Here is a 25,162-nt window from a genome sequence, read left to right as displayed (position 1 = left end):
AGATGAGGTCTCGCCAAGTTGCCCAGGCAGGTCTCGAATCCACGGGCTCAGGCAATTCACTCACCTCAGTCTCCCAAAGGCGTGGGATTACAGGTTGAGCCACAAATACAAAGATTCATATTCGGAAATGTCTTGTTTCTGCTATAAAAGTTATTGGTGTTTTCATACATTTAAATTTATGTGAAATGCTATATCCTTGATTTTTCTTTCTTGTTTTTTTGAGTTGAGTTGAGGTCTTACTGTGTTGCTCAGGCTGGAGAGCAGTGGGACGATCACGGCTCACTGCAGCCTCGACTCCTGGGCTCTGATGATGCTTCCACCCCAGCCTCCCAAGTAGCTGGGACTGTAGGCATGCACTATCATATCCAGTTAATTTATATTATACACTTATATAATACATTTAACCATTACTCAGTTTACTATTTTTTTTTTAACTTAAATTTTTTATTTTAAAATTGTGGGATACAATTCAGGGTTAGGTATACAAATAGTCATTGTGCAGGTACCCTTGTTGATGAGGTATGCCCTCCCTTCCCCAGGCAGATTCTCACTACTGCCAATCCCACCCCCCCCTTATTTCCCGCTACTGTCAATCCTTTTCTTGTAGTATTACAATAGTTGTTGAAGGTTCACTTATGAGTGAGAACATGTGATACTCAGATCTTTGTTTCTGTGAGAGATCACTCAGTATTATAGACTCTAAGTCCATCCAGGTTGCTGTGAAGTTCATGATTTTGTTTTTCTTTATGGCTGCGTAATATTCCATTGTGTATACGTATCACATTTTTTCTATCCAGTCCTCTTTTGATAGGCAGCACGGTTGGTTCCATATTCTTATTATTGGGAACAATGCTGCAATAAACATACGTGTGCACGTATCCTTTTTATAGAGTGATTTGAGTTCTTACAGGTATATTCCCAGTAGGGGGAGAGTGGGGTCATATGGAAAGTCAATTTTTAAAACTTTTAAGAATCACCACACTGTTTTCTATAGAGGCTGTACTAGTTTACACTCCTACCAACAGTGTAGAAGTGTTCCCTTTTTACCACAGCCTCTCCAGCATCTGTTATTTTTTGGGTTATTGATGATGGCCATTCTGACTGGAGTTAAGTGGTATCTCAGTGTAAATTTGCATTTCTTTGATGACTAGTGAGGCTGAACATTTTCCCATGTATCTGTTGGCTGCTTGTACATCTTCTTTTGAGAAGTGTCTATTCATATCTTTTGCCCACTTTGCAATGGGGCTGTTTGTTTCTTTTCAGCACGTTTGAGTTCCTTGTAGATCCAGATGTTAGGCCTTTGTCAGACATACAGTTGGCAGATATTTTCTCCCAGTCTGTGGGCTGTCTCCCTGCTCTCTTGATGGTTTCTTTGGCTTTGCAGAAGCCTGTCAGTTTGATGAGGTCCCACCTGTCTAGCTTATCTCTTGTGGTATGGGCACTTGAGGTTTTGATCAGGAATTGGTTGCCAGTTCCAATTTCCATAAGGGTGTCTTCTGCATTTTCCAAGGTTGTTAACAGTTTGAGGTTTTATGTTTAGGTCTCTGAATCATTTAGAGTTGATTTTTTGTGTATGGGGATAGGTAGGGGTCCTGTTTCAATCTTCTGCATGTGGTCAGCCAGTTTTCCCCGTACCATTTACTGAATAGGTTCTCCTCTCCCCAGTGGTAGGTGGTGGAGGCTTTGTCGAAGATGAGTTGGTTGAGAAATTGAGGTTTTGCTTCTGGAATCTCAATTCTATTCCATTGGTCTATATGCTTGCTCTTGTACCAATACCAGGCTGTTTTGATTATTGTAGCTTTATAATGGAGTTTAAAATCTGGGAGTGTGACACCTCCTGCTTTGTTTTTTTTGCTGAGGATCCTTTCACCTTTGGTGATCCTTCCACCCCAGCCTCCTAAGTAGCTGGGACTATAGTCATGCACCACCACATCCAGCTAATATATGTGTGTGTGTGTGTGTGTGTGTATTTTTTTTTTTTTTTTAATAGAGATGAGGTCTCACTATATTGCCCTTGCTGGTCTTGAACTCCTTGGCTCAAGCAATACTCTATCTAGTCTTGGCCTCCCAAAGTGCTGGAATTACAGGTGTGAGCCACTACACCTGGTTGATTTTGCATTTTCTGGATTACTTATTGTTAAATATCACTTCATATCTTTAGACATCAATTGAGTTTTCTCTTCTTTAATGTGCCTATTGATATCCCAAGTGATCTTTATCTTAGAGTACACACACACACACACATTTTAAATCTAGGCTGGGAGTAGTGACTCATGCCTATGGTCCCAGCACTTTGGGAGGCTGAGGCAAGAAGTCTGCTTGAGCTAAGAGTTTGAGAGAAGCCTAGGCAACATAGCGAGACCTTGTCTCTACAAGAAAGCAGAAAATTAGCCGGGTGTGGTGGTGCATACATGGACGTCTCAGCTACTTGGGAGGCTGAGGCAGAAGGACCACTCGAGCTCAGCAGGTCAAAGCTGTGGAGAGCTATATTCATGCCACTGCACTCCAGCCTGGGTGACAGAGACCCTGATTCAAATATATACATATCTGAATATAAATTTGTTCCTGGAGTATGCACTGCAAATATGTAAATTTTTCTTCCAGTTTGGAGTTTCACTCTTAACTTAATGATATATTTTTCCTAATAAGATATTTTAATTTTAAAAAAGGCTTTAATATGCAGTTTTAATTATTATATCTTTATAAGAAATTGCAGCAGTTGAATGAGTCCTCCGAATGTCTTCAGTTTACCTAGCTTATTCTTGAACTTTCAGCTAGTTCATGTTAACTTTTTTTTTTTGAGTTGGAGTCTCATTCTGTCACCCAGACTGGAGTGCAGTGTGGTGGCTCAGTCTGTAATCCCAGCACTCTGGGAGGCCAAGGCGAGTGGATTGCCTGAGCCCGCAGGTTTGAGACCAGTCTGGGCAACTTGGTGAGACCTCATCTTTACAATAAATCAAAAGTTAGCCGGGCGTAATAACGCATACCTGTAGTTGCAGCTACTTGGAAGCCTGAGGTAGAAGGATTGCCGGAGCCCAGCAGGTCAATGCTGGGGTGGCTGAGAGTGTGCCACCGCATTACAGTCTGGGCAACAGAGTGAAACTCCAACTCAAAAAAAACAAAAAAACAAAAAGAATAGATTTCCCTATTACTAGGAAGTGTGATTTTTATTTGAATCGAACTGAATCTATAGATAAATTTGGGTTGAACTGCTTTATCTGATATCATGTCTTCGTATCCATTAACATAGGAAATCATTCCTTAATATTCAGTCTTTCTTTTATCCTCTTCAGTAAACTTATCATTTTATTGTTTAGATCTTGGAGATCACTGGACAGTTTCCTTTCTAAGTAAATTACACTTTTTGTGACTATAACAAAATATCTCTCTGTTTTCAATTACATTTTCTGTTTGCTGATTATGTATGGGAATATACTATTTCCTATTACATATTGATTTTTTTCCTAGAGACTTTGCTTAAACTCTTGCTAACTCTAATAAGTTTCTCTGTGGAGTGACTGATGAGCTATGTAGATAATTCTATCACCTGCAACTAATGACATCATATCATCTGTCTCCTTTTCTTATTGCATTTGTTAGAATAGGCAGTATCGTGTTGATAAGGACTGTCTGCAGACATTCTAACAATAAAAGGGGATGCTTCTAATATGAAGTTATTAATTATGATGCTTGGTATGGATATCCTTTGTAGACTACGTTTTACACATTCCTAGTAAGCCACAAAGTCTCTCTCTCTCTCCTTTTTTTTTTCCTTTTTGAGTTGGGAGTCTCACTCTGTCACTCAGACTGAAGTGCAGTAGCATGCTCACAGTTACCACAGCCTCGAACTGCTGGGCTCAGACGATCCGTCAGCCTCAGCCTTCCAAGTAGCTGGAACTTCAGGCACAGGCCACCACTCCCAGCTAATCTTCTGATTTATTGTAGAGACAAGGTCTTGTCAAGTTGTCCCGGCTGGTTTTGAACCATGGGCTCAGGCAATCCTCTCACTTCAGCCTCCCAAAGTACTGGTATTATAGGTGTGAGCCACCACACCCAGCCTAGTCTCTCTTTTTTTAATCAGCAATATTTCATTTCATTAAAGTCTTTCTCTCCAGTATTTAAGAGAATCATATAGTCTTTTTAAAAAAAGTTGCTAACATGATAGATTACATAAATGTATTTTCTAATGTTAAACCCCAAAACTCAGACATTATGTTCTCTATGAGGTATTCCTTGGCTGTCTATTCTAAAATGGCAAATCCTCCCTCAATCTCTATGTTGAATATATTATGTATTTTACTTACCTATTATCTGCCTCCCTGCATGAAAATTTAAGTCCATGAGAGCAGAAAATGCTTGACTGTGGTTTTTCACTGTTGCATCCCCAATGACTAGTGTCTACCACATAGAAAGTACTAATAAATTATTTGTTGAATACTAAAATATGCATCCCTGGAAGAAAGTACTTAGTTATAACTTGCACTTACACATAAACATATAGACATATGTGACGTTGAACTTGTTAATATTGAATTAACTTTTGTGGGGAAGACATCTATATTCCTTCATAAGTTTAAAAGCTTTCTATGGTTTATATTCATTTTTGTATTACAGTTCTGTTAGTTTCAAATTAAGACAAGGAGTTTTACCTTCTGCCTATTTTATGAAGTAACCTGGGCCTAATTTTTAATTTTTTTTTTGACTGGTGTATTTTAAACGGATAAGTCAATTTCTTTCAAGATTATAAGTTTATTCAGATTTTCTAATTATCCATTTTGTCTAAATTTTCCACTTTTTTGACTTCAAGTTTCCACTGAATTCTCTTATGCTTTAAAAAACCTCTTTACCTGTAGCTCTGCTACATTTTCACTACTAATAATATTTTTGCATTTTCCTTCATTGGTTTTTCTTAATCAAACTTACCTAAGGTTCACATATATTTATTAATTTTTTCAAAGAACCAGCTTTTGGCTTTATTGATTCTCAGGTTTCTATTTCATTATTTTCTTTTAACTGAAATATTTTCTTTCTTCTATTTTGATCTTGTTCTATTAATCATTCACTGAGGGAGGTATGCTAAATTGCGCTATTAAAATTACTAACCAAAATTTTTATAATATTGCTTATTTTTCCTTTATATACATTTAAGACAATGTCAGAGGCATATACATGTTCACAATTATTTAATATCCTAGTGAACTAGTCCTTCTATCTTATAGTAATTGTCTTTACCTCTACTTATGTTTGTTTGCCTTAGAGTCTATTTTTTGTGACATGAAATATACCTTCTCCAGCTTTGGTTTGACTAGTAATTTCCTGGTGCCTCACTTTCCATGTGTTTAAACTTTTCTCTATTCTTAAAGTTTAAGTATGTCTTCCAGAAAGAGTACAGATCCAGACTTTAAAAAAATTCCACCCAAAATGAGTTTATTAACTGCTATTTATTAACTGCTGAGTTTGATTTACTTATATGTGGTGTAATGCCTAGCATATTTAAAAGTATTTAATATCTTACGTTGTACATTTTATCAACCATAATTTTCCTTGTTTGTTTCCATAATCCACCCTGCATAACTCTTACTGTGATAGTCAAGCTTCTGTATTTCCTGCTTCTTGAAATCCCACTGGTTTGGAAGTTATAGAACCTATTTCTTTTTATTTGCTTTGACCAGCAATTAAAATTTTATTAAAGAATTTGTAAAGTCTGGTTTCTTTCACTGTTTCCACATATAGTCTATTCTATTCTCTTAGGCTACTTACAAATTTTTCCCCACAATTTTAATATGAAAAATTTAAAATTTTATTATGAAAAATTTCAAGAACTGTGTAGTGAACACTCTGTCACCTAGAGTTGCCTTTGATGTTGTCACAAATATTTGACTTAAGTTCTAAAGTTTGTCTTTTTCTTTAAGATGATAAGGTCTAGAGAAGGCTTCTACCCTAGATCGCTTCCTTTTTAAAGTTCTCTATGATGTTTTTAAGGGTCCTGGAATTAGTCATTACCAAGTTTTGTTGTTGTTGTAAGAGTCACTCCTTAATTCTTCTTTGGATTTGCCTTCTATTTTGTCAATTTCTTTGACCAAGGTTGCTTCTGGAACCACATTCTTCCCACTTTTTTTTTTTTTTTTTTTTTTTGTGAAAAAGCAGGATTTATTAAGAGGACAGAAAAGCTCCCAGAGTGGGAGGGGACCCAAGTGGATTGTCTCTTTCCACTTTTCTAGAACAGTCTGCGGTAGTTTTCCTGGCCTGTACTGCAACTTTTAACATCCTGGACAGACTATCCCCGTGTTTAAAATACAGTGAAGGTCAGAGCCAAGTTCTGGGTCTTCATAATAATCATTTCATATGTTTATTTGCCACACAGACTGTAAATTCACAAATGGCAAGGAAGTAGTATGTATCTCCCCCAAACCTGGATTTGCAAGCATTTTCTGAACACAGAAGAGCATAAAGCAAATACTTGACATTAGATTATGTGCTATTTTTACGTCAAGCACCAATAAAATGTCCTATCCTGGGACTCTGTGAAGGTGACCTGAGGAAAACTGGCATGTAGTTGACACACAACAGACTCAATCTGGGGGCTCTGGCTTTCTTCTGGCTTCCCGTTCTTGATGGTTCTGAGCCTCGACTCTCTTTCTCTCTAGTACCTATTTTCCCCATCTATAGTGTGGATGTTATATATTAAATAATCCTTCAATCTCTGAAAATTCAGGAAATCTTTTAATCTCTGATTTTCAATATTCTAAATGAGTACCTTCATGAAGGTGGTGCTGCATTCAGAAATCACTGAACAATCTGAAGACAGCTGAAAAAGAATCTCATAAAAAGTCATATTGTGCTGACTTTGTGCAAAAGTGACAAGCAGATTTTCAAAAAATTAAAAGATATATACTTGTTAAACACACCCTTATACACCCAATTCAGAAACTATGTAACTGAAATTTCTGGTGGCTATATATTCAACCAAGCTGTCACAGGTCCAAGCTCCTCACTATTACTTTTTTTTTAACCCTGAATTATTCAAGCAAAGAACACATATGAAAGCTAGATGGGGAAAGACATAAAGGCTGCAGAACAGAGCCCAGCCAGCCTCCAGGTAAAACCCTGGCATAAACAGGACCTGACTATGCAGCTTACAAATCAGGAAATGCGGCCTCACTGTTTTGCTTTAATTAAGAGGGAACATGTATATCCTCAAGAAGTTTTACCTGTGTGGTCGAAGCAATAATGTACATAAGTAAATATCTGCATTAGATGAAAACACCTCATTACCTACACCACACTTGGTCTAATTAAAAAGTAAATCAAATTTATAAGGAAAAATAATTGCCACCAAGCAGAAAGAGCTTATTTTAATCTGGAGTGTGAATAAGGGTACACATACCACTAGAGGCATGAGTTTCATATTCTCATTTTAGTAAAAGGGAGATGGACTTAACACAGCTACTTAACACAGCTACTTAACTCAGATTAGTAAGAGAAGAACATCCTTGCTGGAGTGTGAGTATGCAGCATTTAACAGAACGATAAATTGCAGTGCACACTGTTAAGACCAACTACCAGTGTTTTGATATCAGTTTGTCATCTCAACAGAAGTGGTCAGCAGTACAGTAACACTCACCCTGATTTGGTTGGTACAATCCATGACACTCGGAGTTAGACCAAAGGACCCTGTAATCACATTTTTAAGTACCTTCCTAATTTTGCTGCATGGTGGGAGACCAGTGAAAGTGGCAACTTTGTCTTTTACTAAATGCCTTTGAAAATGAGAGCCCAGTGTAAGAAGTAGGAGGCTGGTTGTAGAAAGCCTCGCTAGTAACTGTGAACAAGTCACCTCTTCTCCCTGCTTCTTCTTCCACATCTGCCACATAAACTGCCACTTTCTCAATTCACAGGGGAGTCCTGAGAATGAGTTGCCCAGGCTCTGAAGGAAAGGCACTAATGAAATGATCAGGGAGGCATTATCGTCAGTCTAGGCACCCAAAGAATGGCTACATCTTCATCTTCTTGCTATCAGGGTCACATAGGTCTATAGCCACAAAAGCCTACAAATAGGTAAGGGTTTTATTTCCATTATTATGGTTCATCAATCTTCCCACCATTTGTTCCTATTCATCACCAATCACTCTAGAAACAGCAACAGAATGTTGTTTCCTCCAAGGCCTAATTAGCTCTTGGTGTTTATTTATCAATATCCGTGGCCATCATCCCTGAGTTTATGATGTGTCAAACATATCTGAGGGACCTGCTGTGACGTTAGAATGTGGGAATATGGAAGCTACTCCAGGAACGTGTGCACATGGCCTTTGGTCAGGTGTCTGCGCAGAACGGCAAGCTTCCCCAGGCTCCTGAGGAAGGAAGCCAGACCAGCCAGGGAGAAACGTGCCCTGAGGAACACTTGGCCACATGACTCATTCAGAGAACACAGAACCAAGTAAGTGACAGGAATGGCTCAGAGCCATTCTCAGACTCATGGTTACTTTATGGCATGTTAGGGGACACAGCCACTCCTTGCAAAAGCTCCCCGGGACTCACTAACCCAAGGGTAGAGGATTGTTTTTCATTTTTTGGTAACAACTCAGTTTAGACCAAACTACGTATTGGTCAGGCATTCTCTGCCACTAGGAGATAAGTGAAGCTTTCTTCTTACTCAAAGGCATATTCTTGTCCCAGTTACTTTCCACCAAAGTAAAAAGAGGTCAAAGCCAAATCAGCCTTTATGTTATCCTTTCCTCCAATGCACTTGGACACAGTACAACGGAAGACCCACTCAACGCATCTAAGGCTGGCACATCAGAAAAGCTCCGACCTCCCATCCCCCAGGCAGCATTCACCTCATGTCCCAACTTCCAAACCCTCTACAAACTGCTCTCAAGGTGACAGCATGGCGTTGACCACAGGAGACTCTCTTAAGTGATTTTTATTTTGGCTTTCATCTATATTAAGAGAAAGCAGAAGGAGGAAGAAAAGGGGGAGGGGGTTTACATGGATCTCTGAATTTCATTTTTTTTTTTTCCAAGTTGGAGTCTCACTATGTCGCTGGAGTGCAGTGGCATGATCACAGTTACCACACCTTTAACCTGCTGGGCTCAGGCAATCCTTCTGCCTCAGCCTTCCAAGTAGTTGGGACTACAGGTGCATGCTACCACTCTCAGCTAATTTTTTGATTGACTACAGAAACAAGGTCTCACCATATGGCCAAGGGCTGGTATCAAACTCTTGGACTCAGGCAACCCTTTCACCTCAGCCTTTCTATGTGCTGGGATTACAGGCGTGAGTCACTGCACTCGGCCAGATCACTGAATTTTTATTGTGAGAAAAACTACTGAATTTCTCTTGTTTTCCCAAGGTTCACAAATCTGGCCATACACTCTACTGAGTAAAAGCTAACATTCTCACAACTGATTGAAATTCAGGTATCTACCTCAAAATTAAACTGGTAAAAGGAAAAAAAGGAGAGAAAAGAGAGAGAAGAAAAAAGGCCATTTACTCTAAGAATCCAGGCTTGTGTTTATGTTCCACATGAGGTCCAAACTGTATTTGGGCTTGAAATCCACCAAACTCACAAGCTTTCTCAAAGGAGACAGGGTGAGAGCCGTTCAGGATGTCATCCCGAGCCTAAAACACAAGAGGAAGGAAGAGCATCAGGGGTTTGAGGGACCACACAGTCTCTCCACTGACACATCCCCACACCCCATCACACGCTCTCGTGGAGCAGGGGAAGGTGTTGGCCAACCCACAGTGACACCTGCAGAATGCTGTAGGTGTCTGTCACATAGCAGAATCAGGGCAAAGGGAGACAGGTCTTTGCTCAAAATGGACCGTCGATGGGAAGCAATAGAGGTGTCTGGGATACCAAAAGTAAAGTCTGATGATGAACTAGGAAGGCAGAAGTGATTATTTAAAAAAGGCAAAGAAAAATCAGAAAATCATGTGGAATGATCGCATTCAGTGAGGCCAAAAGAGAAATACAATTTACTGTTTATGACCCTAAATCATAAATCTGACAGAAAAATAAATCAAGAGGCAAAATCAGCCCAAGCCCCATCCCAAGATAAAGACCAATGTAATAAAAGGAGAGAGATAAAGACATATGTGCATGTACACACACACACACACACACACACACACACACACACACACACACACACACAAACACACACAGAGTCAAGAATTTAATACTCAAGACATTTAGCGGGAACTGACAAGCAAACGTATAGTCCTTGCATGGAGCTAGTTGGGTCTGAAGTCCTCTTCCCAGGCCTCAATCCATCACCACCGTTGCCATTTATCCCTCTTCCTTCTGGTTTCCTTTCTCTAGTTAAATGACTCCCAGACCATCCTAAGATGGGCAATCCTGGCTACCATTCTGAGCCTTAAGCCAACAAGCACCTTCTCATTGCCCATCTTGTTGTCAGCAGACTTCTCCTCAGAGGTCAAATGATAGACCTTTCAGACCTCATGAGCTGTATAGTCTCTGTTGCAACTATTGTACTCTGCCCCTGGCACTCAAGACCAGACACATCAACAATTGTATAACGCTGGAGGGGGTTCACCAATACACAATACTTGAATGCATGAGCTGTGTTCCAATAAAGGTTTTTGGTTTTTTTTTGAGTTGGCGTCTCACTCTGTCGCCCAGACTAGAGTGCAGCGGCTGCTCCCAGCCACCACAGCTTCGACCTGCTGGGCTCTGGCGATCCTTCTGCCTCAGCCTTCCAAGTAGCTGGAACTACAGGCATGCGCTACCCCGCCCGGCTAATTTTTGTTTTATTGTAGAGATGAGGTCTCGCCAAGTTGCCCAGGCGGGTCTCAAACCAGTGGGCTCAGGCAATTCACTCACCTTGGTCTCCCAAAGTGCTGGGATTACAGGCTGAGCCACTGAGCCCGGACCGATAAAGTTTTACCTGCAAATATAGGCAGAGGGCATGGCTGCAGTTTGTCACACCTGCATCATGTCTATGGGCAAACAGGAAGATACATGGAAGAAGATGAGCAGAGAAAAGGGAAAGAGGGAAGGAAAGGAAGAACAGAAGTTGAGGGGGAGCAGAAAGCAGTAGAAAGATGATGTTTCTCTTGAGCCAAAAAAAAAAAAAAAATCCCTTGAGGACAATCCAGTGCAAAGCCCACATCTCCACATCTTACCATCTTACATACTGGGAAACTGCAACTCAGATATAAGTGACTTGTCTGAGTTTAAATAATTAGTTAAGGGTAAAACCATGAAAGCCTATTGAGAAGATATCTTTCAATGAATGAGAAGTACTGATTTTCTGACCAATATTCTCTTGCATTCTAAGACGTTAGCTAAGAAAGCTTTCGTGCATTTGAAATGATGGGCCAGGTAGATGAAACACAACCATCTTTTCAAGCCAGGCACATAGAAGGATAGTATCAGTTATCAGGCCACAATTTGGGAAGCCACAGACATGCTCCACTCCAGAGGGCCAGCAGCTTGTGGTATCAACCTGCACCACAACCTGAAGGAGGTAGGGGAGACAGAACATGAAGTAGATGGCCAGACGTGGGTCAACGTGACAGGAGCCAGAACCGTGCTCCTGCTGTCCGCAAGACACAGCCAGGAGCATCCTGAAATCTCAACAACTCAATGTCTGAGCAGTAAATACTGTACCTGAACATAAAGCAAGTTCAGTTGCACGGGGTCTCTGGAATCTACATTCTGGTCAGAGTAAAAGAACTTCCGTCTAAGCAGCAACGTTTCATTTTCATCTACTCCTTGTTCTCTGAATGTTCGGCTATGATCCAGCCAATTTACTGCAATACAATGAGAAATATAAAAGAGCTATGTTTATTTTTCCTCTTAATTAAAGGGGATTTACCACAACAGCAGTGTGACACAGATGCAGATTTCTATAACTCTGATATTTATAGTTACTTCATGTATTAGAACTGTGCTTTTTAACTTTGCAAAATAATTTAACATCTACCATATGACTAACCAGAATGAAAATGAGGGAGAAAATCCTCAGCTATTCCGAAAGTCAGCTAAAGCATAAAGTACTACAATAAACGTAAAATATGAGGGAGGGAGAAGAAATAAGGAAATCAGTATTTTGTGCTAAGAAACCAAGTTCGGGTTTCCCCTTAAATCCAGAGCAGATATTTCAGTCTCAGCAAGTAAAGCGCAAAAATTTACCTCTGACCCCCAAGTAGTAAAGAGGAAGAAAAATGAAAGTATGAAGGGGGTGGGGGAGACAGAACATGAAGTAGGGGAGCTGGCAGAATCCCACCATGGTCCAGCTTGAAACTTAGCCATTCTGGGAACCGTGGCCTTACATGTAGGCGCAAAGGAGTCAGTCACTTCCCTTTCCACTTTCTCACAGTTTTGGGTTTAACACACAGGTTGTGGGTAGGTATTTATTACCAGCTTCTCTAAGTTATAAGTAATGTGAGCATAGCAAATGTGCCTCCCCCAGTACCTGAAAAGTATCCAGCACATAATAATACATCCCTGGGATTTGCCTACTCAAGTCTCTTAAAAAGAAGTATGTAACTGGAAATCAAATGAGTAGAAAGAAAAAAAAGAGAGAAAGGGTTAGAGGAAATGACAGCCCCACTGAAGATCAATAAATGGCACAACACAATGTCAGTGAAAACCTCATCCCAACGCAGCAGCAAGAAAGAACAATGAAAGAAAGAGCCTGGGAAGTCTAGGTGGACCATGTAATGAGTAAGACCCTCTCAGAGTAAGGTTGGGCAGTAAGGGACACACAGCATGGGTTTTGAGGGTACATGGGGTTAAGTGCTGGCTTTTCCATGTATTAACTGTGTAACTATAGAAAATGACTTTGCTACAATAAAAATTAAATTATCGCGCGCCTGTAGTTCCAGCTACTTGGAAGGCTGAGGTGGAAAGATCGCCAGAGCCCAGTAGGTGGTGGCTGCAGTGGTTGGGAGCATGCCACTCCACTCCAGTCTGGGCGACAGAGTGAGACTCCAACTCAAAAAAATTAAAATAAATACATAAATTACGCCGAGCACAGTGGTTCATGCCTATAATCCCAGCACTTTGGGAGGCCGAGGTGAGAGGATTGCCTGAGCTCACGGGTTCGAGACTAGCCTGGGCAACTTGGCGAGACTTCATCTCTACAATAAATCAAAAAATTAGCTGGGCATGGTGGTGCATGCCTGTAGTTCCAGCTACTTGGAAGGCTGAGGTGGAAGGATTGCCTGAGCTCAGCAGGTCGACGCTGTGGTGGCTGTGAGCATGATACTGCCCTCCGGTCTAGGCATTAGAGACTTCAACTCAAAAAAGAAAAAGAAAAGAAATTAAATTACTATTTTTAACTCCTAAGGAAATAATTAGGATAGGTAATGGTCATCAATGGAAGTTAATACCCCTCCCTGCAAGACAACCAGAAACAGCTGCCTGATGGAAGTATACATTACCACCGTAGAAAGTGTCTTCATTAAAACACAAACACACATCCTCTCTCTCACACATCTAATCAAGTCTTCAGCTCAAAAGAATTAAAAGGGACAGAGAAACATGTTAAATAATGCCACAGGAGGGCAATAAATCCAAATGTAGGAAATGCTATACAACAAACAATCTGGTTTCTTTAACACTTAAAAAAAATAGCAAGGAACAAGCAAAAGATATGGTACTGCGTGGTGACCATAGTTAATTTTAATATTTCAAAATTGCTAGAAGAATAAATTTTAACATTCTCACACACAAAAAAAGTGTTGGGAGGTGACGCATATGTTAATTAGCTTGACTGATTCTTTCTACAATGTAGACATAGATCAAAACATCACACTGTGCCCCATATATATACATGACTATTATCCGTCAATTTAAAAAAAGAAATAAAGAAGGAATCTACTTAGTTAAAAGAGCTACCTGACATATCTTCCAACTTTATTTGGATCTCAGTTCAAACTACTAAACAATTTTTAGAAGATTATGGAGAAAATGTGAACATAATTTGCGATTTGATATTAAGAGATTTCTCTAAATGTGATGCGGTAGTATAGTTACTTTTATTTACAGATTTAAAAACACAAAAAGCAAAAATATGGGCCACATGCACGCTGGCGGGCAAGAGTGGCCCAGCGAAGCCCATGTGTCTGCATGTTGCTTCCTTCTCAAATACTTACGATCATCATCTGTGTGAAGCTTGGCCTTCAACTTCTCCATTTTCCTCTCGTCTCGTAACAGTGTCCTGTCTTTTTTGAGTGTACCTGTCCCTTCCTCTTTCTTTTCTTCAATAGTTTCTTGGATTAAAGAATATTCTTCATAATTCGTTATTCCTAGTGATAGAAATTAGGTTATAATTGTAAACGATTAAACTGCTGTTAACAACCTTTCAGCCTATGGCCTGTGATATTCCAAGGAATCCCTGGTGGCAAAGAACAGAAAAAGGCCTTACTAAGACGTGAGGGCCAAGGAGGCAGCCACATCAAACAAAATAAAGGGTCTTCAGCTAGTTAAGTCACATTCAAAATGTCATGTTCAACTCTCTTGTCTAATTTTTTAGAAATAATGACAAAGTAGAGATCATGTGGAGAAAAGCAAGACAATGTCAAGCAAGAAGTGTCTGAAGGAACTGGGCTTCTGTTGCATGAAGAGAAAACTCAGATAGGCATATCTACTATCTTCAAATATTTGTAAGAAGGAGGCAGATTTGCTTTCTGGGGAAGACTAAAAGAAGCTACAAGAAAAAGGCTGTCTAAGAATCAATCATAGCCAGGAGCAGTGGCTCACACTTAGAATCCCGACACTTTGGGAAGTGAGAAGGTTGCCTGATCCCACAGGTTCGAGATCAGCCTGGGCAACTTGGTGAAACCTCATCTCTACAATAAATAGCAGGTCGAGAGTGCGGTGGTCTTGAGCGTGCCACTACACTACAGCCTGGGTGACAGAGTGAGACTCCAACTTAAAAAAAAAAAAGAATCAATCACATAGGTTGTCACCAGAAGTGTTCAAGGAGATTGTGAGCATCAATAATGCTTACACAGAATGCAGTAATGAGTGGGAGACAAAATTTCAAAACATTCCTTTCCATTGAAAATTCCCTCGTTTCAGAAAGGGAAATGAAAACTCAGTTGTGACTCAGTGAGAAGTCCAAGTGCTTAGTGGATTGGCCAATTAGGAGAATGAACATGTACTCTTGGGGTTGGACAGAACTTGACATGTTAAGACACATTCGAAATGGCCTATACACCAAATGGGAGGTGGAAAAGAGAAGATAAGCGTAAGTTAAAACAAAGCAGAAAACAAAGCAGAGAGGTGGTGAAAGCTCACCTATCCTGCTACAAATCGTAACCAGTAGCTCCCCCACGGTCTTGGAATCATCCACCATCACTGTTTTCACTGATCCATCCAGCATCCGGATTTTCTGAGGTCTCTGTTTTTTTTTATATTCCAAAATGTCCTATAGCACAGAACACGCATACATTTCACACTTATACTTAGTGGGAAAACAGATAACAAACTTGCACACTTTTCTTTAAAAAAATGGACTTCTCCTAGCAGATGCTGTTTTCCTCTTGCTTCCAACATGTCTTTGAAAGCTTTCCTAAATTTTCATGGGGTTGTGACTGCTACTATAATACAGAATCTCCAGTGCTACATAATTGCTCTCGTAAAGATGTCCTTAAGATATGATTATAAAATTGCAACTAAAGAAGTAATACTTATAAGTGCACACTTACTGTAAACTACCCTCTGTGAAATGAAAGTGGCACCTGTCCTCTTGAAAGACTAGAAATGATATGCTCTAATGAGAATTAGTAGAGGAAAATGACTACTCGCCTTTTAAAAAGTCAGCAGTGTGCGTCTTCAATTATCTTTTACATTGCCAGAAGCAATTTTTATCATATCATATATATAGAAGATTTATTTTCTTAATTAAAACTTTTTTACTATATTTATTATGAAAATAATGAGATCCATAAATAATATTCCCACAAATCTTCACAGCAGTGGGACATCACAGCAGCAGTGGTTTTCACAAGAGTGCAGTGAAATATAATAATGGCAAGATCAAACAGGAAAAACACATTTGGGAGTTATTTTTATTTTATTTTATTTTATTTTTGAGTTGGAGTCTCACTCTGTCACCCAGACTGGAGTGCAGTGGCCACTCCCGGCCACCGCAGCCTCGCCTGCTGGGCTCCGGCGATCCTTCCGCCTCAGCCTTCCGAGTAGCCGGAATTACAGGCATGCGCCCGGCTGATTTTTTGGTTTATTGTAGAGATGAGGTCTCACTGCCCAGGCGGGTCTCGAACCTGCGGGCTCAGGAAATCCACTCACCTCAGCCTCCCAAAGGCGCGGGATTACAGGCTGAGCCACCAAGCCCGGCTTGGGAGTTATTTTTAAATGGGAGACTTCTTGTTTCCTACATATCCTAACAATAGAACTCTGGAGGGAGAAATTAATTGGCATCACATATTTCACTCTCATGTCATGGGATGCTGACCCACCCGACAACTTCACTCTATCCTATATACCAAAACCCAGATGCTGGAGGTTAGGCTAAGCAAAGCGCTTAACATGTTTTGACTCCATTGCCTCTCCCCACTTCCATAACAACCATTTTTGTTGTTGTTACTATTACTGATTGTTATTAAACTCACACCTCTAATCTGAGGTTTCCTGTGTAAAAGAAAACACTGATCAATATTCAGTCTCTGACTGCCTGTGGGACTGCATTTCGTGTTCCTTCTTATCCATCCTTACTTCCCCTCACTGGGCACAGGGATGCCTCCTACAGACTTGCAGTGAGATGCTGCAGCTCATCTCACAACCACCAAGGCCAACAGTGACATGTAGAAACTGCTTAAAATATAACCCCAAACCACCTCCACCCCTCTGGGGAATCTTGAGAATTTGGATGGTTGGCGTTTTCTGTTACCACCTGGACAGACCTTACAAAATCCATTACATCAAAACTATTAATAAGCTGCCCTTGAATCAAAATAGCATAACAGGGCTGGCATCTGTGGAAGGCCAAGGGAGGAGCAATAAAAACCCAACAAACTCAGCCGCATACCCCATTCCGCAGCATGTAGTAATCCAGTGTCCTGCCTGCCTCCAGCCAGATCCCTTTCCTGGGGTCTTCGTCCGACAGAAACAGCCCATAGTCAGAAGCTGAAACACAAACAGAAAGAAAAATAGAAGACAAAGCGGTGAGAAAGCCATCACTGACTTCCAGGCCCTGAGCCTGCTGAGTCGGCAGGGATATGGGTGCTAGCTCCTTCACCAGAGCGCAGTGTTTCATTTTGACAACACAAGCAGCCGCCAGGACTGAGAAGATGTGGAGGAGTCAGAGTTGAGTCGTAGAAGCAACACCCACAAAACAAGGTTCATGTTTCTTTCTTTTCTATAATCCCAGCACTTTGGGAGGCAGAAGTGAGAGGACTGCCTGAGCCTCCAAGTTTGAGACCAGCCTGGGCAACTTGGCGAGACCTCGTCTCTACAATAAAACAAAATTAGCTGGGCATGGTGGTGCATGCCTGTGGTTCTAGCTACTTGGAAGGCTGAGGCAGAAGGATCGCCTGAATCCAGCAGGTAGAGGCTACGGTGGCCATAAGCGTGCCACTGCACTCCAGTGAGTGAGACTCTAACTAAAAAAAAAAAAAAAAAAGAAAACCCATTCCTAGTTATAATTATCCTTGACGTATGTTTGCTTTTAATTCTTCCGGTTTTTAAGATATGTTTTATCCTACTTTCACACTAAAGGCTTACCCACTTGGGAGTGATTTCAATTTCTCAATTGTCAGTCAAGTAAATGCCAAAAGGACATGTAGAAAGAAGACAAAAGAAAAGGGAAAATAAAATTGCATAAATGGCTTCTATTTAAACTCAGATTAACAGGGTCAGTGGTTTAACCAAATATCAAGCAAAACATATGAGGGGGAAGGGACAAAGAAACCCCCCCCGGAATTTATTTATAAAAAATTGTGTATCTATTCTTACATGTTTTGACTTCAGCCAACTTCAAAGTACTCTTCGTTTGATGCAATACACCTATCAAGATGCTTTTTCCACTGCTCAAAGCAGATTTTGAACTTGTCAATTTGGATGTCTTTCAGTGTTTTGGCTGTTTTTTTGTTTGTTTGTTTCACCTCTTCCACGTTGGCAAGATTGCTCCCTTTGAGGACATTTTTTCATCCAGGGAAATGAAAAAAGTCACTTGGGGAAAGATCAGGTGAAGAGAGAGGGTGGGGCATGGGGTCAGGCCATTTTTTGGTCAGCACAGTGTAGGCAAGTCCACTCAGGAAGTGGGCAAACATGTTGAAAGAGTCTTCACAAGAAAATTCACCGAAGCTGAACACAGCCTCTCACAACGCCACCTAGTACACTGGTGCCAGTGGGATCCTAGAACACTTACTTAGTGGAGGAAGCTTGTATTACAAGGGGCCCTCCCTCCAAAAAAAAATTCCAGTTTTTTGGGGGGCTGTCCCTTATATATCACAAATGCCCTTTTTTTTTTTTTTTTTTAAAGATTTGACATAAAATTTATAAAGCCCGTTCAAAAGACTTGAAATATGAGACTTGTCCTGTGTCCCTGATGGCAGTAGAAAGTGTTCATGCATGGGAAACATCACCAACAATTGTTAGAGCAGCTTCATTTGCATTTTATTAGGACAATGAGATGATACATCAAAGATGAAACATTTGCAAACTGCCATGTTGATACAAGAGAAGATCAAAATGCCGGACACAATGATGATGGCTCAGCCGGAGATATGGTCGCTGTCATCACAAGTCTCCCAGAGGAAGCAGGCAGTGTCTGGGCAAAGATGAAGTTTCATTTAAACATACATGCTAGTAGGCTTGGATACCACTCAGAGCCTTTGTGTCTTTTAGCTACAAAGTAAAGAACACATAGACACACATTTTAAGGAACCAGTAAAGAACTAGGACTTACCTTGCCCAGTCTGTGCCTCCGGCACCCGTTCCCGAATGACTCTACATGCGTCATACACGGCTGTGGATGGTTCAAACTGCATGGTCTTCACCACATTGCAGTGGCGGACACAGATCTTTAAGGAAAGGGCCACCATTTTCCTAGATGATCTGAAGGATCTCACTTAAAATGTCTGGAAAACACACACAAAAAAAACCCCTGATGTCCACAGTAATTATTTGTCTTGAGGAAAAAAACAACAACACTGAACTTTCAAATCAACTTTTAAAATAAAAGGAGAATAAAGCAGCAATTGAATATTTTAGCTACAAAACAAGTTTTAAAAATCAGTTTTGAAAAATTTAAAGATGACAGCACATATAGTCTGAGGACTTTTACCATAGAGTGATAAGTAAAACCCCTTGCAAGCTATGGATAGTCACCAAGCCTCCCTCTGAATAGTCAGTCCTCCCTGCTTGGGACCTCCCCAAAGGGGGTCCTTGGGAGGGGAATGTTCCAGGTTAATGTCCTCAAGGCAAGAGGCAAAGAGTCTTGGGTGCCCAGGGCTCTCACTTCTGTCATTAGCCTCAGTGTCCTGGGTCCCTTCAAGTCCTAAGGACAGGGAAGAATCAGGGATGCCTCTCAGGTGCCGCTCATCGTGCAAAAGCTCCACTCTCCACCTATCAGGAGACTTGGCTTCCCAGCCCAGCTCCATCACTAGGAGCCTGTGTCAATCTGAGCAAGTCACTTCGGTCAATCTGTGACTCAATTTCTTCACAAATACAGCAGCTATAGTAATATCAGGCTTGCAGAATTCATAAAATAGGATCCTACAGGGCAATAAACACTAGGCCAAGGCACAGCTACCACTGAGGAGGCCAGAGTCGTCGACCTCCAGCACCAAGCATGCCCCGCGCCTTAACATGGGACCCTAATTCTGGTTTGGTTCAGTCAAACTCTTGGGCTATTTTGCTGCTTCTCCAGTTCAATGATTTTAGAAAAGATACAGGTTTAGGTGAAGTTTGAATTCGTTCTCTCTTTTGAAACTGTAAGTCCAACAAGCCAGTGCATTTCCTTTGGGTTGGTGGCTCAAGGTTTATTTCCAATACTGACTCTAACTTGGCCAGAAACTTATCTGCCCCCGACTACCCAAAACCAGGCCAGATCCTATCACATATATATTCCTTGGGCACAAGACAGAGACAGAAAGAAACCTGTATCGCAAATGCTTTTTCCCTTGTGCCTGAAGAACCAATTTTATCTTAACCAGTTGAGTATCATCCTAGCAAACAAAACAAGGCCTTTTATGGTTGGTAGCTAACTGAATCTTAAAGCAGCAGAGATAATGTAAATCTTTGGCTTTTCAAGCTCACACTCTTCCTCGTCTTTCTAAGAGAAGCGACAGGCAGTAAGCCTAAACCCAGTGCCCTTTATGCCTCTTCCCACTGAAGAAGGCAAGGCTAGAAGGCAAGAGACAGACAAAGACAGCGAGACAACAGGCTGCCCAGCCCAGATGGTGGAGCGGGTCCTCACAGCCTTGGCTTCTAGGTATGCTTGACTGCTGGCTTCCAGAAAACAGGTGACTTGGTCACTTGGATACAGGAGATGTTTTTCAAGAGATGCTCCGGTGTTCGTGGGCAGGATTTATTACACATAGTCTCGTGCAGCAACCTTTCAGGCTGTCCAACTATAAATCCCACTTGTATTTGCATGAATTTGATCTGTGAAAGTTATTTCCTATTTGAGAAATGTCAAGATACACTCCTCAACAAACAGAAGTGTTCACTGGGAGTCTACCCCAAACTGAGTTAACTTACTACAGCCTGGCCAGTTGTCGTGGCTCATGTCTGTAATCCCAGTACTTTGAGAGGCCGAGATGGGAGGATCACTTGTGCCCAAGAGTTTGAGACCAGCCTGAACAACATAACAAGACTTGTCTCTACAAAAAGTAAAAAAAGTTAGCCAGGTATGGTGGTGCATGCTTATAGTCCCAGCTAATTAGGAGGCTGAGGTGAGAAGATCACCTGAGCCCAGGAGGTCAAGGTTGTAGTGAGCTGTGATCGTAACACTGCACTCCCAACTGGGTGACAGAGCAAGCAAGTCTTAAGAAGAAAAAAAAAATTACTATAGCCTGGGGAGTGGCTTTGCTGACATCACAGCAGAGGAGTTAAAAATATCTGGGAAATTCCACCTACAGTATCAAGGACTTTTAAAACCCTATATACACTCTTCCCCCACCCCTATTTTTATAGGTGTATTCAACCAAGCAACTTCGCAATTTGGGAAAATAAAGTTTAAACTCTAGAGATAAATGGATTACTCTGCTGTGATGCAGATCACTCCACGAATTAGTCGGTCCCCCAGGGCTGGCGGCAACTGAACTGCTGAAACCATGAGCATGGCTAGTGGTAGCAGTTGGAAAGGCCACAGAGATCAAGGTTGTCATGGATGTGGTTACAGGATATGTCAGAGAGGATGCGATGGCTCATCTCTTCTGTTCCCTGGGTAAAGGAAGTGTTGCAGTGTCACTGCCTAAGGCTGCCCTTCCCAGCCTAAAAATTGGGTTTTCTGAAAAGCAAATGAATGGTCCCCATAAGCACGCAGAGAGAGATTCCATTGAAGTTGCCAAGGTAGAGCCGGTGACATGTGCCCGAGAGCTGAGTGCAACAGCAGGACCTGACACGCACTCAGGAGGAAGCAGAAGACGTGCAGGGGAGCAAGGAGAAGGGGCAAACAGAGCAGCAGAGTGGGAGCAGCAGGGAACCCTGCAGGACACAGAAAGGCACCTGGGGTGCAGAGTCAACGAGACACACAGGTTGAGGTGCTCAGAGAGCTGGGAAGAAGACAGAGGAGACAGCAGAGAAAGTGGGAGGTAAGGGGAAACCTGTGTCCAAAGCAGCTGGAAAAATTAAGGCTGCTGGCGACACAGATCTGGAGAGACAATCTGGAGGTGAGATTCTTTGGGATATACAGTAAGTCCCCTACATATGAATGAGTTCTGTTCCAAAAGCACATTCGTTAAGTCCAATTTGCTTGTAAGCCCAAGAAAGTTAGCCTAGGTACCCAGCTAACACAATTGGCTGTATAGCTGTACTGTACTAGGTTTATAATACTTTTCACACAAATAATACATATGCAAACACAAATAAAACATTTTTAATCTTACAGTACAGTACCTTGGAAAATACAGTCATACAATATAGTACAACAGCTGGCATACAGGGGCTGGCATCAAGTGAACAGGCAAGAAGAGTTCCTGACTGGGGGAGGGAGAGAAGGCAGGAAATGGTAATGCTGAAGGATTGTCAGCAACAGAAGATGGAGGGCAAGTTGCAATATCACTCACGTCTGGTGCTGATAGCACAGGTTAGGGTTCCTTCCTGGACTCAGTTCTATCTACACTGTTGGAAAAATGATCCAGTGCTGTCTGGGTAGTCACTCTTGTTTTCTCATCATAGATCACATGGTAACACTGAATTGCATTCTGAATGGCTGCTGCAACCTTCATGGCTCATTCTGTGTTCAGGTCCTGTGCCTCAAAAACTAACAGTGCCTCCTCCAATAATGCAAATGCACATTCACATCTTTGAAAGTTCACAACTTGAAGGTTCGTATGTAGGGGACTTACTGTATTCAATGGAGAAGTGGAGTAGCGCTGAACCCATAGCTGGAGATACAACCCGGCAGGAGAGACTAGACAGATCACCAAGGAAGTGAGGAAGAATGAGACGAAACCAAAGGACCGAGTCCTGGGAACAACATTCTAAATCAGGACAAAGAGCAAGAACCAGCCAAGGAGATATAGGAACAGGGAAGGGAGGGGAAGAGACAAAGGCTGGAGCCCAGAAGAAAGGACGCCAAGCAGAAGGAAGAGGTCAACGAGGTTCAGTGCTGGTCCCAGGTCAGGCGAGATGTGACTGAAGTGAGCCAACTTGGGGGTTCGTAGTGGAGAGGGCAGAGCAGGACTAGAGCAGCGGGGTCAGGAGAGACAGAAGAGAGGGGCTGAAGCAGCCGGCAGAAACTCAGTCCCAAGCAGGTCTGCTGGGAGGGGGTGAAAGAACAGGCTGTAAGTATGACTTATGCTTTTAAAGTTATTTACCCCAAAGTGCATGTCACGCGGTTGCTGCAAACTACACAGGGAAATATCTACATAGACATGGTTTCCAGCTTATTATGGCTCTAGAGACAGTCTCAGGACAGTTCAGAGCCCATTCACTCCACAAATGATCTCCATTCAGGGCCCAACCCACATGGCTGCCCCTGGGTCTGTTGCAAAAGAGGGGAGTGGGTAAGTCTGGGTACACAGAAGGGCTGCTGGCTAGGCTAGGAGAGGACTCGGAGGTCCAGGCTCCATCCCAGGCCTGCAGATGCCTGGAACCACTGGATTCATCACTTCCCCTCTGCCCCCTCCAGAGAGCAGGAGGTAACCAGCTCCCAAGGAAGGAGCTTCCTGGCAAATGCTCGAAGGCTGACCAACAATTCCCACTAGATCCTCTGAACCCTCACCTCAGCATCTCACAAAGTGGGCATGGAATGGAGGAAACAAACTTGGTTCAGGTTAGATGCTCAACAGACAAGGAGCACCAGGCATTCATTATAAGACTCATGGTCTCAACTTTTCTATCACCTAAAAAACAACTACTACAAACAAACAAAAACCACAGGAACACATTTTACATATATTATGTATAAAAATATATTTATATATTTTGTATGTGTGCATATACATGAGTGTATTTATACACACACACACACGCACGCATATATAAATCCTGAAAACCAAACCAGTCATTCTTAAAGAACACTGTACACAGGTCCATCATTCTCAAAGAGTCTAGTCTGCACACGAGTCTAAGATTGCAAGGCCCCAGTATCGTCTCCTTACTCCAGGCTTCCTGTCTTACAATGACTCCATTTCCCAAACATGAGACCAGACCAGCAACTGACTTCACAGGAATGCTTTCAAAATGCAAATTATGTATGTAAAAATACTTTGTAATCTACATAATGTTATGTATGAAGACAAAGTGTGTTCTTATTATCATCACGTGAGATGACCTCTCACACGGGGAACTTAGATGAGGTCTGAAATCAAAGCGCATGACTCCCCATTCCACAAGAACCACAAAAATGAACTCGTTCAGCGCCACTCACGACAGGTGACGCTGGCAAAACGGACCCCTGGAATTAAGTACCATGACTTACCCCTGGCAGAAAGAAAGGATGATTTGAGCATAAAGCAACCTAGAAATGTCAACTAAAGATGAATGTATATTTTCAATACTTGTAAGAAATCTTACTATACATCTGCTAAAACTCTAAGAAAATGATGCAGCTTGGACAGAATGCCTGGATAAAGAGTTTCGCTTTTTGTCCAGGGCATCCTGCAACTGGCCCTGGCCTCCTCTTCTCTGTAGTCTAAACCTTCTCCAGGTTTTTGACAATGCAGATCAGGTTTCCCTTTCTGGTTTGGCTGTGAGAAAGCTCAGAGCCAAATCTGTATAATTTCTTGCCGTGTTGCTACAGCCTAATCCCTGCCTTTATTTTAGGACTCGGTCCTTGTTCTTTTCTCTTTTACCCTAATTTGAATGCCTGCTATCTTATCAGTCTTTTTTTTTTTTTTTTTTTTTGCTCAAAGACAGAGAATAAATTCATAAAATCCACACTGTTTTTTCTTTTCATCCTCACTTCTTGCTTGTGTGTGTGCAGGTCGCTTGATCCCCACACAAGAACCCTTCTGTGGCATCCATTGTGGAAGATGAGCCAATGGAACTGGTGGTGAAGCCCAGACATTCTCCTGTTCAAATAAACACTTTTCAGTCCCAGAGAGCTGTAAACAGCCCAGGATGATGGCAGCAGCACAGACTCTGCCCAATCCACCCAGGGACAAACAAGCTCAGCTCCAACCAAGGCCGCCTTCTCTTCGAAATAAATGCCCACCATTAGTCAGGACGGGCAACCTCCCCTTGAATCCTGGCCTGATACATGAGGGCCACAAGGTGTCCCAACCCCATCCTGCCTCACCAGCCAAGACCTTGAGCTGGTCACTTAAATACCATCTGCCTTAGTCTCCCCGTCTACAAAATGGGAGATAATGATAGATATACCTTTAAGGTTGCCAGAGAATTAAATGAGTAATATATGTCCAAGGTCCAGAGAAAGCAGTAGGTAGGAGTTTATTATTATTAATGTTAGTTCTGAGGTTGGAAAACACTGGAAGCAGTGTACTGTGTTCAGCCACCGTTTGAGCTGCCAACTTCATGTTATCATTTATTGTT

General features: G+C 41.7%; 1 protein-coding gene across 1 annotated transcript in view; it reads right to left on the bottom strand.

Moving 5' to 3' along the window:
- The window catches only part of LOC103250582 (talin-2), a gene marked incomplete at its 3' end in the record, with an annotated part of 178,179 nt that overhangs the window by 99,404 nt on the left and 53,613 nt on the right, over window positions 1-25,162 (bottom strand). Inside the window, exons 2-7 of the mRNA XM_008049176.1 lie at window positions 18,906-19,077; window positions 17,025-17,122; window positions 15,275-15,404; window positions 14,128-14,280; window positions 11,636-11,778; window positions 9,494-9,621 (exon numbers count right to left, since the gene is read on the bottom strand). Coding sequence (XP_008047367.1) covers window positions 9,494-9,621; window positions 11,636-11,778; window positions 14,128-14,280; window positions 15,275-15,404; window positions 17,025-17,122; window positions 18,906-19,041 — 788 coding nt within the window. The remainder of the gene's footprint in view (window positions 1-9,493; window positions 9,622-11,635; window positions 11,779-14,127; window positions 14,281-15,274; window positions 15,405-17,024; window positions 17,123-18,905; window positions 19,078-25,162) is intronic.

Source organism: Carlito syrichta, unplaced genomic scaffold (genome assembly GCF_000164805.1).
Source record: "Carlito syrichta isolate Samal-C Ts95f unplaced genomic scaffold, Tarsius_syrichta-2.0.1 Scaffold130654, whole genome shotgun sequence".
Taxonomy (NCBI): domain Eukaryota; kingdom Metazoa; phylum Chordata; class Mammalia; order Primates; family Tarsiidae; genus Carlito; species Carlito syrichta.
Note: the sequence above shows the minus strand (reverse complement) of the source record. Positions and strands in the feature narration are given on the sequence as shown.